This window comes from Epargyreus clarus, unplaced genomic scaffold (assembly GCF_041222505.1).
Source record: "Epargyreus clarus isolate Ecla_fem2 unplaced genomic scaffold, WU_Ecla_fem_2.2 ptg000001l, whole genome shotgun sequence".
NCBI classification, from domain to species: Eukaryota; Metazoa; Arthropoda; class Insecta; order Lepidoptera; family Hesperiidae; genus Epargyreus; species Epargyreus clarus.
Window position 1 is genome coordinate 12,067,277 of NW_027332209.1, and position 16,914 is coordinate 12,084,190.

The window sequence follows — 16,914 nt, forward strand, 5'->3', positions numbered from 1 at the left end:
TAATTTATTATAAGTATTTATTAATTTTTATGTTCCGGAATTGGTTGATATTTTTGGTATTGATTTTATAAGATTTTGTTGATGAGGCCTAATCTATGCCTAATTATGTAATTAGGGCCTAAATTGTTTTGATTACGAATTATCTAATTATTTTTTGTTTAAGACGCAACAATAAACGTGTATTAATGAAGCAATTGTGATGTTTTATTAGTTTTCAAACAAAGTATAGTATAATAATTTTATATAATATAACTACGTTGGAATTTAAATCCAAAAAAGTAATTGTTAAGAGAACAGGAATGAGGCATGGAATCTTTATGCATACATTCTGCGTTATCAGATGATAGAGGCTTAATAACAATAAGTCTTAATTATTATCACACAAAGTTAAATAAAAACAAGTTTACTTATGTTTTTAAAAAGTAACTACGTAGTAAGAACGAATTCACTGTCTTTTACATTCAACGCCTTCAGTATTGATTCCGTTGTGTATGGTATTTCTGAAATAAAAATAGCTCCATCTTAATATTCCTCTTATATAGGTACGTTAATAAAGTAGCATTGCATTCAAAATTTAAAAGAATGGAGATGTACCGTCGAACACCCTAAGTTTCTGTAGAAGCGTTCAGATGCTGACTGGCTTGTGGCGACCATCTTAGCCTTGGATTGATAAAGCATTTGTGATCTGCTTCAGGCTCCATGCTCGTTTGCTACTTCAGTGTTGTTGTAGTAATCGGGATAAAAAAATGTAACAAATCTCACCAATATCGATCCATTCATTGGGGTCGTAACCGGAATCCTTCCTGGACTCCATGATACACTGACGTAGCATATGTATCACGCCGTTTGATGTGCATATGCCCATTTCACCAACCGCTGTAATAAAATACTTAGTTAATAAAACGCTTTCTACACTCACAGCCCCACACTAGGATTCCCTGTATCGTGGGTGCTATGGACACACAGAGACAAATACACAAACACCCAAACCCAGAAACATAAATCTAAATTCATCGTTCATGTTCATGTTTAGAATTATTTAATAAGAGATTGAAAGAATGGATATACATTTGTTTTGTTTTTTTTTTTAATGGGTATGAGCACATTGTCACATGATTTTTTTTAATAACTATTAAAAACGAAGTTAATAATAAAATGAGTTGAATTTTAATAAACATTTGGAACTAAATACCTACATAGTTACGCGAGGTATGTAATAAAAGCTTCAGAGTTTGATTTATAGTTCTTTTTTTAAGTTTCTTCACAAAAATCAATAAAATGTTTCAGTTTTCGCAAATACTTGCTTGTCGGGTCAGTCGAATTTGTTTATTCTTTTTTATAAATAAAATTACTAATAAGACTCACCTTTAGATCCCAAGACACCTTTAACATTCTTAGAATTATATCTAAGCTTTACTCTCATGTCGACTGGAATATCTTTAGCCAAATAAACTTCGTAACTTAAAGCATCGTTTGAAAGTAATGCTCCCGTTTTTTTATCATAACGAAATTCTTCCATGGTATAATAGCCCAATCCTTGTACATACGCTCCTTCGACCTGTAATTAAAAAAAAACAGTGGTTAAACGTGGGTTTAAAGTGGTTAAACGTATTTGCTGCAATATAAAGATAAAGCATAACTTAATTTTAAATAACTTATTTCTTACCGTCTAAATGTGCGCCAGGGGAGGATAATAATTTATAATGCAAAATGACTGTAATTTTTAGTAATGAATTACTGCATATTTAAGGGAGCCCGGCTTACTCTACTTTTACTATAAATTATGTTACATAAATTGCCTTATTATACCGATTACATCAGTACATCGTTGTAACTCCTATATTTCAAATTAAAATTGTAATTCCACTTGTGTCAAAACTGAACATAATAATTTATTTAGATACTTATATGGGTATTTGTGACTTTTAATGAGCTTTTACGAATTTCCAAAGTCTTTCAAAAATTCATGTTTATTGGTATTAGATAATGAGTAAATGAAATAAATTTAAATATTGTACATACCTGTCCAATATCAATAGTTGGGTTTGTACTCAATCCAACATCTTCCAAAATGTCGACTCTGTTTAGCAAATATCTCCCCGTGGTCACATCCAGCTCCCCTTCCAGAATAGTAACAGTGAAAGCGCTGTAACCTTCCAAATCAGGTTCTTTGTCCGTCATCATATATTCCGCGAATAGGTCCACTTGCTCATCGCCAGCCTTTTTTATAACCTCCAACCATGTCGGATTAGTTAAGGTATCTCTTATTGGTTTCAACCTCTCCTTCAGTATAGCACAAGCTCTTATCACGGCGTAGCATACACATTCGCTCACGATACTGGATCCTGAGAATATATTGTTCGCAGCAACGAAGTTGTAATGTGGCAGGACTGATACATTCTCAATGGAAATGCCTAGTTCATAGGCGCATACTTGTCTCGCTTTCGTGTTAGCTCCTTGGCCCATTTCAACACCTCCTGTGGTTACTGTTACAGTTCCATCTGCTCTATAGATGGCCACCGCAGCGGTATAATTCCCATAGAACACTACCGGGAAGAGCATAACTGCGATGTTCATTGCTTTCTTCACCCAACGATTGGCTTCATTGAACTGTTGGATTTCCTTGTATCGCCTGTCGTACTCTGCTTCTTTTTTAAGAGTTTCTATTAGCTGTGGAAGGTCGTTGTCGTCTGTTCTCATGTTAACTAACCGGACGGCCGTGGGATCCCTTTTAACTTCAAATGCTATGTGCTCCATTATGTGTTCTATGCAAGAGATGCCCTCGTGAGTTCCTAGAATAGATTAAAATAGACAAATATGCTTAAGTACTTTAATCCCACATAACCCTGTGTCGCTCCCACGGCATCGGGTACCTTTTGAAGGTTACCCCCTCGTGAACAAAAAAAAGGACTTTAAAAATAGTGATATTAAAATATTAAAGCAATGTTTAATGAATTATTGCAATTTGTTTACCTTTTACTTAATCTGGCCAATTCTGACGAGTGTGCAATGTGACTTATCTTTTAAAATAAATACATGATAACTTTTAAAAGTCGCCTGCGTGAAATTTTACATAAATAATAAAACATTTGGTAAATCCGAACGATTGTAAAAGCAAAGTGTTGTTTTAACTTTTTATTTCATACTAACCAGGAGCCCTTGCGAATGTGTTCGAGGGAAGATTAGTCAGGACAGTAGCCAGAGTTAAGCTGAAGTTATCAGTGTTGTAGCAGTTGGGGAAGCCACCTGCGGTGTAGCTCATGATGTCTTCATTGTTGGTGCATCCAGCGTCTTCTAATATTGAAGCGTTTAGATATTGGATTTTCCCTAGATCGTCTACTCCTACCTAAAATAAAAATGATATTAATGGTTTTTAGAAAATTCAAAGGCACGTTTGTTTTTGTTGTTTTCCGTTTTCAAGACTTAAGCATGTGATAAATATTTTGCTATTAATTTGTGCTTCGAAAAATCCTATCTTCGAAAATACGTTCCTAGGTTTTGAGCCCCACGAGAGGCCAAAATTCATATCAATTCATTCATAGCCTACCACACTCATCACTGCAAACTCAACTATGGTAAGCAAGTTAATTTGGAAGTCTTTTCGTCTACCATAGATTAGTAAAGATACTTCGCCGCCTTGAAATTGAATGAAGCCACAAACGGCTTATTATAGTAAGTTCTTTTTTGAATTCTTGGTAAATAAAAACATTTTTAGAGAAAATTTACGAATAAATAACTAATACTGCGTAATTTACATAATAAATAAATAATTTATTATAATAATTTCAAATATTTTAGGGACATTTTAGCACGGAAACGTGACAAAACTTTATTACGCAACTATTTCAATTCGCAAAACTGGGTACATTTTCTTGTTAGGAGTGAGTAATCTTTACTAATCTATGCCGTCTACACATAGCAACATAATCAGACTAGGCAAGGTAAACATTATAAACAACTCGTACTGCTTACCTCGTATGCGCACTGGCAGGCAAGTCTTCGTCCCGCTATGGTCAGGTTGGTCCGCATCGGCAGTATGAACCGACACGGGCGGCCAGTCTTCACCGCTACCAACGCACACGACGTCGACGCCTGCACGTTTCTGCTGATTTTGCCCCCAAAACCACCTCCAATTCGAAGGACCTTTACAATAATACTGAAAAGCAAACATTTTTAAGCCTCATTAAAATTACAAGTAACAATTTTGTTTCAGATACAAAAAAAAAACATAATTTTTGCTGTCGCAGACATGGGGCAGGCCAATATTTTGACTACTTTAACTCAGTCTGAACATACATGTCTGTGGTATGAACTCAAGTTTTCGATATTCAAGTTAAGTCGTGATGTGGGTCAAATACTTTTTAATAAATAAATTTTGGTCTACCAGGCAGAAGGTAGAAGAAGATCAAGAAAAACAACAATTGAAATCAATACCTCAAATGTTTTAACATAAATATAACAGTTTAAATGCCCAAAAGTCATCGTAATAAAAACTTACTCGCATTCCTTCATATTAAGGCATCGGGAGATCGCAATCTGTGTCAAATCCATCCATTGGCTCGAATCGTAGACTACCAAGCCCTGGTCAGCAGGAATAACCACACACGTCATCGGCTCCATGTAATAATGATACTGAGCACCAATTTCGTACACTCCTTTGATTACCTTCTTTACATTGGTACCTCTGCCCTTAGGCTCGATTTTGCTGTCACTTGGTATAACTCTAGTACTGTCTTTCTTCGCTTCATTTATAGTTAACACTGGAGGTCCTTTATTAGCATTCTTGTACGTTACTTTAACTAAGGTTGCGGCTTTGGCTGCTAAGGCTTCGGATTCAGCAACTATAATACCCACTGGCTGACCATGGAACTGGATATTGTTAGACGCAAGAATAACTTCGTCTTCAGTTTGTAATTGTATTCCGGGGTAGGTAAACGAATTCACTCCCGGAATATCCTTTGCTGTGTACATCGCTATTACTCCCTCCATTTTCTAAAAAATAACACTTTGTATGAAGGAGATTTATAATAATTACAGACATTAATAGAAACTTGATTCATACCTAAATATGATTGAGATAATTAACTTATTACAAGTTTAAATACTGAGTTAGTAATAAGTACTCTGACGTTATATCAACTAATTCCATAATTCAATTGGGTTTCGAATCCTAAATAATCAGATAATATTTTGATTGTGCGTTTCAGTTTAAGTGTGTATCAGAGAAAATCATCGCAACTCTAAAATTCGATTCCGTATTAATGGCTCATGCTTAGTTTATTAAATTAATAATAATAAATTTAATTAAATGAATCATTTAAAGGTGGTAAAACCCTTTGTGGTTCTACTCCGGCGGCACCACTGGCACACCTTTTTCCGCCTCATAACAACAGTGTTAAGCGTTGCTGTGTTCTGGTTTGGAGGATGTGTTAATGGAGACATACTTTTAGGAGGCGTTCCAGCTTCTTCCTCAGGGTTAGCGGCGCATCTATGACCGACCCCAGGTAGGAATATCTAATCCTATCTGGGGTTGGTATATATTAGAGAGTTGGCCGTATATTACAGTTGTCCTTGGGCTGCAGTAGCCACATCAGGTGTAATCTGCATGCTCGTCTACTACTCCTATATTATTAAAAAAATCGAAACAAGTTACCAGGACTTCAGACGCATCTATACGATCCACTGCCCCGCTATACACAGTGGCTTGGACAAATGCTGCGAAGACTTCCCTCGTCATTGGCGGTATATCATTAGCGTAGCGAGCCTCTCCAGAACTTTGGATGATCGCCTCATACTTTGGCACTGGCTCGTTGAGAGGATACAATGTGGGGTCAGTTTGAAACTCTTGCTTGCCGCTGGACACTGGACGCTCGAGGAGGTTGGCGCCGGATTGGAGACGAGGCGATGCGAAACCAACCGGACAAATACTTAGGACGAACTGTAGAAAATATTTCCCAAATTTAGTATTGATCATTTTCATGTATCGTATGGGAAAAAGAGTTTTTATCATACCGAGACTTCTTGGCAATCAATCTTTCCATGGATTCGTTGAATTGTTCACATATATGTCTCGTACTCTTTTTTCACTTTCAATGTGTTGTTTGTAAAGAACATCAGACAAGCATACTTACTTTGGCAAGGGGTAAATCTATGTAACTTTTCAACTCTAGAGTAACAAAAAATACGACTTCCCAACTAATTGCTAGACCATTGACATCAAACGGCCATTATAACACCTTTAATATCTAGGTACAAGATTTTTTACCTTATAAAAGAGCCCAATAGCCAACTTCTTACGGCAAGCTGGTGACGGTTTCGCCGGGTCATAGGTCGGCACGATATCAACATTCAACAGACTAATTGCACCTTGCAGAACTGCGTTGTTCAGAATGTTCTTTCCAATCAGATACGCCTGTGTCCGTTTCGCGTATATGAACGACGCTGATATGTTCCCATACACAATACTAGCGTACTCTATGATATTCTTCGCATTAATCTTCAAGAGAAACCCAGCGTTGACGATTGCTAATGCGTTTTGACTTCTCGGTAAAATCTGTAAACAATTATTTAAACCATTTATAAATACCAATGAAATTACTGAAGTAGGTCATTCAAGATATAAATCAACGATCTTAATCGCGATTTAAGAGCGTATATTTAAGTAAAATGAACGACCTTATGAAAGTTACTTGTCTCGATTTTTAAGTTTATCTTTTTAACTTTCTATTAAAATCTTTAAGAGTCAGATATATGCTAGGTGATGTATTTAATATATCATTTAATTATTAATATTAATTTAAATTTTACAATAATAAATTGTGTCTTCACTTTTTGTGTGGCAATGAATTATTAAAGATTTTTGTAAACACATTTTGGTATTTACCTTGTAACTTTTAAAAACGTAAGTGCGTCCAAACGGCGGTAGTTGGAAGCTGACGATCACAGCTCCACACATGTCTTGTTTCAGAAACTCTGGCATTGACAAATACCTTTTATTACATTGGATGTCTTCTGCAACAATATAATTAATATACTTACTACTTAACCCTTAAGAGTCCACAAGAGTGCGTTGTATTCAATATTTGTGAAAAAAATATTGTTTTAGGATAATTTTATAATATAAATCATAACCCTTCCTTACAGTGAGATAAAAATTAATAAAACATTTGTAAATTGTTTTTCCGACAAAAAAAAACAATATAAAAATGAATTATTGTAACGGCAGAGAATGCCATTAGGCATTAATAATAATTAATAGCATGAATGTATCCGCAATGAATTGGCCACCAAAAACGCATAAAATTACTTAATTTTCGTAAAAAATAGTAGATCATGGCTTACCTATTATCATCGTGGCTCCTACGGTCGCGAACAAAACGAATAAATCCGATTGGAAATCTGGTTTTCTGTGTTTTAACATAAAGTTACCAGCCAGCGACCCGTTCTGAAAATAAATAAAAAATAATTTATCTCCCAGACCAAAAACAAAAACACAGAATAATACTTAAGTACCTATATGGTATTTTTTAGTTTATGTAATCTGTGATATAGGTATAGGCAAAATTTGATAAAGAACCTACTTACCTATATTTTTTACATAAGTACTAAATCCTAACTGAACCTCCTGAGTTCCAGAGGAACTTTTTTGAGAGATTTTGATTGAAACTTTTATAGTGCATTCCTTTAGTAAGGCTTAGCATCGAAAAAATAATTAAAAAAATATTTTTCCGGAAAATCTGGATTTTCACTATGTCCTTTATAAAGAACAAGGGAATTTATTTTATATGTTTTCTGTAAAGTACAAAATAATATTTTGGTTTAAATTGTGTCAGTTAAATTAAATTAAGATACATTTAGGTTTGTATTCATTATTATTTATAATAATCTTTAAAATCTACGCAAAATATACATCTTTCTAAAAGTATTAAAAAAAAGTGTTGATCAAAAAATTGGAACCACTCCCATTCATCACTTTTCTTCTGGATGTAAGCCGGTTGCATTAAATAATTAACTTACGTATTAAGCGTATCATGTATCCAGGTGTCTTGGAAGTTAGTTCCAGGACTAGAATAGGGTTACGGTATGCCCTGCCTGTCGTAAGGAGCGACTAAAAGAGTACTTTCGGGGTTGCAGTTGGCAAGAGTGGGAGTTCGAACCTTCCAGTAAGCGAGCCCGCGAAGAACGACGGTATATGTGGTCGCATACCGTCGTGAACACCAGGCAAAGCCTGATTTGGAGCGCTTGGAGGACTCCGGTTGTATTCCGTTGGAGATCCCGTAGTTCTTCAACAAGTGTTGAGGACGGTCAAACCCTGATTTAGTGCGGTAAAAATCCCAAATAACCCGGCGTTGCCCCCCACGTCGTCGGTTAGGTACATTTTGAAGGTTTCCCCCTCGTAAAGAAAGAAGAGGCGTTTTGGAACTTAGCATTATTCTGTCGATTTCTTATGGCAATCTGTCGACTAGTCTGTCTGTCGGTTGTGCTATTCAAGGCTGACCACGGCCACGGCCACGTCCACGACGAACGCGCGCTCGTAGTGAACCTCTTAATGGTGAGAAAGATGTTGCTGTCATTAAATCAGAGTTTTCCGATAGCACTGGAGATGGTATTGGAGCCATTCACTATTAAGATGGTTATTATATCTAGAGGATAATTGCAGCTGAAGAAATTCCGGAACTTCCTCGGAATCGTTACCAGATTAATCTAACTCTGACTCTTGTAAGGTTTGAAAGATTTCTGCCGCCCGTAGTGTTAAAATCAAGAGAAAATCACACCATGTACTATATATAGTACAGCAGGATACAGATACAAATAAACAATAATACATTCTGTTGTACTTTATAAAGAACATAACAATGAAACGCGACGTCAGAAAGGTTTTTCATATTTTGAGTAAAAAATAATACACTAAACTATGAGATTGAACTGTAATATAGTTAATTATAACATATTATTTCAGAAATAATGAGATAAATACATATTAAATTACTATTGCGTGAGCGCACGCTCGCACGGGAGCCGTGCGAGCGTGCGCTCACGCATCCGTCGTATTTAAAAAAAACAGATAAGTTAACATTGAACGTTTGAATTTTAAACATACCTCAAGAGGCCAATAGATGTTGTGGTGGTGATATTACAGTGTTTCAATTTAAAAAACGTACAAAATATTTTTTTTTATTTCTTATGTACTATGAAAAGTACAAATGTACCCAGGAGGTTAAAATAGTATAAAATACTTTTTATTAACGTAGGTATATTCCAATGTACACATTGATTAGTTACGATTGTTTGTTACAAGTAGATACCCACAAGACTCGCAAGTCACACATGGTAATCATCATCAATCATTACGCCGTGCATCTAAATTTACTTTGAAACAATGGAAACCACTCTGTCAATCAGTCTGTCAGTAATAATGTGATGCAAAATACATTAATGCCTTCCGAAATGGTCATGATTAAAAATGTAAGTAGTTTTAATTTACTTTGCTGCACACATGCAAACAGAAATGTACGGGATATGTGCTGGAGTTTGTATTTGTGCAAGTATCTACATTTTATAAATTTACATAATTTTCTTAAAAACCTAAACATTTTATAGTGTAACTAAATGATTTCACATCTGTCATGTTGCAGGTACCCCGTCTTATTTCTATTTGCCGAAACGCTGGTACTATTTAATATTCATTCAACTTTGATTATATTACGCTATACGAATTACGAATACCCCTTATTTTTTTCAATATAATATTTGTTAAGTATTCGCCAATATCTAGCTGTCATCATTTTAAACATTATAATTCAATTCATTACAAAAATATTTGATCTTATTTTTCCGCATTGTCACTTTCACCAGATAACCCAATTGCAGCGGTAACTGTTATAAAGCATGCACAAGTGCACACGTCCGTTTTTGTATCGTCCGATAAATCGACATACGATTTTTACCGGATTTTTTGGAAAGGTTTCCAATGAAATGAAAACATCACATAGCGAGATAATTCAAATTTATATCTATCAAAAGTATTATTCCATAACGTCAACAGATTTGTACTCTTCTACACCATTTTAATTTAATGCAGTGTTCCATTTTACTGCACATTGTAAGGGGTCATTAATATACGGCATACTGTTTTAATGTCTGTAGGATTTCTGCCTCATTTAACCGGTAGCTAATATCAGTGCCCTCAACATCCCAGTTCTATTTCCGGTATATAACAACGGTAATATGTATACTCAAACAATAGTAAAAACATGCTAAATGCCGATTGCTAACAGACCTAGAGGTAAGTATATTACACCTATTTATCTATCATCATAATTTAAATACCGCAATCCGGTCTCAATGATCCGGTAAAACGGACGACTGCATCGAAGTGCATAAGCGTATTTATTTCGTATTCCAGTTCTGAATTTATTTATTGTATTTATTTCATTCAAGGTTACATTTTGTTGCAAAGGTCGACTAATGCGCCTCAAGCTGACTTGCTCCAGCTGACCTTGTAGTATTGCGAACTTGTATTATTTAAAAACTGCAGTGGCCACTCATTCAAATGCATGCTGCAAAATACGCATATACATCTACTAAAAAGATAAGATAAATTTGTTATGTACATTGTCTTTTACAAACAGTCAACAATACGATAATAACTTTTACTTGATAAGTTTCGACTGTTTTTATTAAACCTTCAATTTAATTCTCTATTAATAATAAGAATCACAGTTTACACAAAGAATAAATGTACATTTTACAGTAATATTAATATGACAAAAGGTATTCGGCTCAGCATTGCTGTCTCAGAATCAGGGATTCGAGTAGCGCTGTTTTTCAGCCGCTCCTATAATCCCTGTGGTGTTAGGTGGGATAAGAGGATATGTATTGTATGTAGGTACTTAATGTTGCATGATATTCGTTGATTGGTCTTATACATAATAACATATTAATGTAAGAAACCAGATAATTAGTTAAACATAATTAATAAAAAAAGCTCTTCAAAAAAGGTGCAAAAAGAGCTCTCCTTCAAAGCCGGCGATGCATTGGCGACTCCTCTGGTGTTGCAAATGTCCATAGGCGACGTTGACTACTTTCCATCAGGTAGCACGTCTGCTTTATCGTCAGGTTCAAATATATAAAAAAAAAAAAAAATTACCAATTAAAACATTATAAGCTGTATTGTATCATTTTGTATCTATTAAAGGTACTTACTGATTAAGTAAGTATAATATATACAACGAAACAAAAACAACAAGTAAGCTAATTATATATTTAAAAAATAATGTGACTTTCTTATCGTATGTTTTATCAACGTAGTTACTTTAATGCGTTACATTTCCTTCTATGCCAATCAGACCTGTTTATAAAATGTTTTTCACTAAAATAATCAATGAAATAAATATTCAATAAGTAGGAAAAGCCCATAAAAGATAATTTCACGGATTATCTACCGATTATTTTTCACTATGTACTTAATATGAATGCGTACAATCCATTCGATGTAGTGTTGTAAACATATCCACCACAAATAATATGTACGTAACTAAAAGACCGCAGGTTGATTGCAGGCTCATTCACTACTTCAATCTTAAAAAAAGGCGAGTAAGAGATCGAGGGGTTATCATTATCCCGTAACGCCTAAGTTTTCAAGTATTGCAGTCAACTAAATACACAGCTAAGCAAATACTACGGCAAAATATCCCTTACTACTAGAAGTCTATTTCCAGCAGTAGACTTTTACGGACTGTTGAAAAGAACATTACCTTTCTGACAGGAATCTGAGCAACCAATAGCAGATGTTTGGCAAACTCGTTCAGATATGCGAATTCACTGCGTGTCTTCGGGATCTCCTTGAACAGTGTGATGCAATCTTGTAACGTTATGTTTGCGCCTAGGATCAAGTTCTGGTCGAACTCGTACTGCTTCAATGATCCAACGTCGCGAATGTCGATCAACATTGAAGGAAGATCGTATATTCCGAGGATACCTGACCACAAACACAAGATTATTTTGTTACGAACATAAGAATTTTCATTTATATTCATAAAATTTGCAATCAAGCATACGCGTAGTAGGTCCTACTCCAAGTTGTCATATAATCCCAAAAGTATGACTAAATCTGTAACCCCAACCTACGACACAGGACAGAAATCAATCGCAGATAAGTTCGTTGCTACCCCCTAAGTATAAAAATATTACTTTTAAGTCTGTTTTACTTCACGATTCGAAGCAAATCTCATCGGTTCAAAAATATTTTGTAGAATTACAACAAAGTAAATATGCTAAACTCACCTCTTGCAGTGTTTCCATCCACCAGCATGTACGAATTAACACCGTGTTGAGTTAAAATTTGAAAGATCTGTTGTTTGGTGAACACTTTAAAATACTTTTTCACTCCGAAGTTTAGATAAATGATATCATCACCGGGTGATGACGTAAATTCATTGATGATACTCCAGTCGCTACCTTCACTGCTAGTTGAGCATTTTCTCTCACATATTTTATTGGTCTTTTTACAAATAGTCAGGTCTTCTATATCTCTAATCTTTTGGCAAAGTTCTGGACTAGCGTCAGTTGCGAATGATTTGATAGTGTCCAAAATTGGTCTGTACCCTGTACATCGACAAGTGTTACTGCCGAATGAATCCTCCAGCTCTGCCATTGTTAACCTTTTGTCTAAAAGACTAAGAAATGAAGAACGGTAAGTCTTATGTTCCGAATTCCGACTATTACATGATGGCATAACTAAAGATCGAGAAAATAATAATAATAACAGTTCCAAAAAATATATTACGAGTCTCCCAAAACCGAAACAATGAAAAATAAAAATTTATGGTCTTTTTGCGTTCTAAGCGGGTAGAACTATTTTAATTCGACTGTGGCGGCATCTTTGAAATAGCGTCCAATTTTAAATTGTACGTAAGTATTTGCGATTTTTGACAAATCGTCTAGAAATTAGAATCCATCAATTGAACTTGTTTATTCAAATATAGAAAGTCAGATAAAATGACAAAATAGAAGTGTAATGGGTGTAATGGTCCAGTTGCTTCATGGTCGACCTATGATAGTTGTTACCTAACGAAGGACATTACTTATAACATAAAAAATACCAATATAAACGTTTACGAAGTAAATATACTCATATCTGACCTGTACAGCTGCATTTCCCAGCCCACAGTGCAGTATCCACATTGTGTAGCGTTGAATAACGCCGTGCGTTTCTGTATGGTGTTGTATCCCACCGTTTTGTTACCCACTCCTTCGATGGTGGTGATATCCCATCCATGGCAAGCGAAAACCAGCACAAGACACTAAAAGAAGAATATGTAAACAGTATATTCCAAATACAAAAAATTGAATGTCCTATTGTCTGATGCCCATTTTTAAACTAACCTAACCTAACCAATTAGTAGAACTTTTATGTCGAAATTACACACTCTCAAGGTTATGAGGCCTGAGTGACATTCAAATTTAAATCAAAAACACAATGTAATGTACATACATATTCTCTGACAATTAAAAGATCGTTTCCGCGCTCCAAGGGCAAGTTTTACAATTATTAAGATCGGTCATTAACATTGGATAATATAAAAGTCATTAAACGTTATACTTATGAATCTTTTGGAATAAACAAATAAAAAAAATCTTTAATTTCACTCTGTACTTTGTAAGAGCTTCCAAAAAGACACGTAGATCATCTTAAAAAAGAGAGACACAGGAAAAGCCAAAAATGGGAACATATCATATCCCTATCGAAAACAGATTATCATTTTTGTTTCTTTAGACTTTAGCTTTATTTTAACTTACGGAGTTAACGGAAAATGTCTCGAGTGTGGCATCCGTATGGTTGTAGGCCCGCACTGCCACGAGGCAAGCGCCGCATGCGCCCTGGTGGCACATCGCCTTGGTGCCGGGAAGAGCCAGGTGGTAGCGGAGGTACGCATTCAACGTCGTGTCCCTGGGGATACATGTATCCACTACGAAGAAAACAGTATTTTACATTATAGTTACAATATAGTACATTAAGTATAAGTATAAGTAGATATACTCAAATGTACACAGTTAAACACACTTAAAAAAATTGAGGAAAAAATTATAAAAAATATTAAAGCGATCGACGCGTCGAGCAAGTTTTTAGTAATACCTAAGATTCAAACAAATTAGAGAAAAAGAAATATCATCTTTGAAGGAGCCCAGTTATACAATAAACTTCCAAAAACTACTTATAATGAAAACTAACTCATTTCAAAGTAAAACTAAAGGAATATATTACTAATAATTATCTAAGCATAACCAGTAAGTAATAAAATGCATTAAATGAGGGAAGCAGCTGCTGCCGATTCATTAAACGAACGACTAATATATTTAGCTATGAATTAAATAATTGTTCCCATGTGAGTGATTGTAAGTCTTTATGAGAAAATAAATTCTTTAAACCCAAAAATGCAGTTACATAACACAACAAAAAATGTTAAGCAAATATTAATCTACTTATAATATTTTAATGATAGGCAGCTACTTACACTAAATAGATAAATATTGAGTTTCGAACGTGCATAATTATAAAAGAAACACGTGTAACTTGCTTTTATCACAATTTTTTTTTTCATGTTACCATTTTATTTTAGGACTACGCAATGAAGATTAAAATAAATTTATTCAGCGCTTTCTATTTAAGTATTAAGTAATAAATGCTACTTCTGGCGATAAGCGTGCAGCCGCCACAATGTTATGAAGTCACTGTTATTTTTCTGGACATTGGTTATTAATTACAAATTTAAATTCCGATATCCAACTGGAAATCTGTCAAATGCGTTACTTTTTATGGAGCCATACCCGTGAAAAATGATAAATTGAAATGATCACACAATATTCTTGAAAATATATATTGTAAAAAACAGCAAAAAAATAGAAAAATGAGATTTTTGAAATAATCTTACACGAAATGGGCATGGCCCCTTAAGATACCAGTTATTAGTTAGAACACTTCGAAGAAATACCCTTTGTGATTCGACTACGAAGGTGAAACCCAGTGCCCACCTAAGTATTTCTGCATAATAACAGCAGTGTTAATGTTAAACATTGCTGTGTTCCGATTTACAGGCTTATATGAGGCGTTCCAACTTAGTCCTCAAGGGCAGTAACGCATCTAGAGCCGATCTCGTGAAGGACTAATTTTATCTGGAATTGATTTCAGATCTCCGTGCACGGCAGTAGCCACTTACCATCAGGTGGACTGCATGCTCGTTTGCTACGTGTATATTGTTAATACGAAAGACCCTGTTACTAAAACCCATGGTTGGTAACTTTTGCAGATGAACATCAAATATGACCACTAAGTTCGTAGCTATTAATTACAATTAAGTAATATTATTTTATGATAGCTATATTATAAATCATTCACATATTTAAGTAAAAGCTGTTTTGCACATAAGTACAATAACATTAATTATTATGAGGCAAAAAATAATTATTACGAAAATTAAATTCGATATTAATTTGACTACTTCACTATTCCAAAAAAAACAGTAATCTACTTACTTATGTTCGCATTCTACAACAATAATTAAAGTTGTTCACAAGCAGTTTAATTAAAGTAATCATATTTATCAATCTACAAATATAAGTAAAAGCAATATTTGCGTACTAAAACTCGTACCTGAACATTTCTGCCCGTTCACCGTAAACTCGATGCAAGACATGGTCCACTGATATATCGGCTTTGACTGGAAGACTGAACTTAAAGACTTGTTACCATTGCGTTATTTTATAAAAACGGCCCTCCATTCACGAACGATGCATCTTTAAATGTTTTATATTATATCTTTAACTGTGCGATGAAAATTAAATTTGCATTTTTAAGAAATGCCCCATTTTTTGGTTGTTGAAGTTGAAGTACTATTAGGGATTATAATTATTTATTATGTCCTTGTGGTTTCGGGACCAGAAAAGGGCTACGGTATCCCCTGCCTGTCGTAAGAGGCGACTAAAAGGAGGCTTCCGGGGTCGCGGGTAGCAAAAGTGGGAGCTCGGACCGCCCGGTAAGCGACCCCGGGAAAGAAGGCGGTATGTGTGGCCGTACACACCAGTATCCTTACCAGGAGTTTTTAGGTTCCGACAAATATGACTGTTTTGGTATTTGTTTACGTTGGTCTCTATAACTTCTAAACACGCTTAAATATAAGTTAAATGTCGTTGAAGTACCATAAGTAATCACAATGTCCCGTACGCAACAACTAAGAAAAAAAAAATAATTTAAATATTTCATTTAATTTAAACCATATATTGATTTGAATATTTTTGCCGTCGATGGCAAGCTTTATTCCACTGAAATTATTAAGGCCTTGTTGGCTAACAAATTGCTTCGCGTGTGTAGTGTATCGTCAGTTTTTCAACTCTTGTATTATCTTTTATGTACATATAAGTATGTTACCATACAAAAGTATATCGCAGTGATAGCCTTTTTTTTTGTTTACGAGGGGGAAACCTTCAAAAGGTACCCGGTGCCGTGGGAGCGACACAGGGTTATGTGGCATTTTTACCGCACTGAAACCCCCCCGGTGGCCATCCTCTACGTTGCCAAGAGGACTCCGGGATCTCCTACGGAACGTAACCGGAGTCCTCTGAACGCGTTGCCTCTTCGGGCTCCACCCAGGTGAGCTCCAGGACTCGCCACACCGTCTGGTATTTACGTCGGTATGCGACCACACACACCGCCGTCCTTCCCGGAATTGCTTACCGGACGGCTCGACCTCCCAATCGCGCCGCCCGCAACCCCAGAAGCCCCCTTTTAGTCGCCTCTTACGACAGGCAGGGGATACCGTAGCCCTCGCAGTGATTGCCTTTTTTTTATAATATAGGAGTAGCAGACGAGCATGCAGTCCTTCTGATGGTAAGTGGCTACTGCCGCCCATGGACATC

At 35.5% G+C, this 16,914-nt stretch overlaps 1 protein-coding gene across 1 annotated transcript; it reads right to left on the reverse strand.

The window, feature by feature from the left end:
- LOC140749769 (uncharacterized) lies at positions 1–15,727 on the reverse strand. The gene is made up of 16 exons (XM_073082962.1): positions 15,653–15,727; positions 13,801–13,970; positions 13,144–13,304; positions 12,286–12,677; positions 11,757–11,980; positions 7,342–7,444; positions 6,884–7,011; positions 6,266–6,553; positions 5,654–5,938; positions 4,499–4,992; positions 3,973–4,156; positions 3,151–3,346; positions 2,023–2,792; positions 1,366–1,558; positions 763–876; positions 1–500 (listed from the first exon to the last, which is right to left on the reverse strand). The coding sequence occupies exons 1-16, from the start codon at positions 15,693–15,695 to the stop codon at positions 427–429; spliced, it is 3,819 nt and encodes a 1,272-aa protein (XP_072939063.1). The 5' UTR covers positions 15,696–15,727; the 3' UTR covers positions 1–426.
- Positions 15,728–16,914: the final 1,187 nt, after the last annotated feature.

Coding starts and splice junctions, on each gene's coding strand:
- LOC140749769 (XM_073082962.1), bottom strand. CDS start 15,695: ATGTCTTGCATCGAGTTTACGGTGAACGGGCAGAAATGTTCAG. Junction 6,554..6,883: donor ACGTTTTTAAAAGTTACAAG/GTAAATACCAAA, acceptor AATTGTTTACAG/ATTTTACCGAGAAGTCAAAA. Junction 1,559..2,022: donor CAACTATTGATATTGGACAG/GTATGTACAATA, acceptor TTTTAATTACAG/GTCGAAGGAGCGTATGTACA.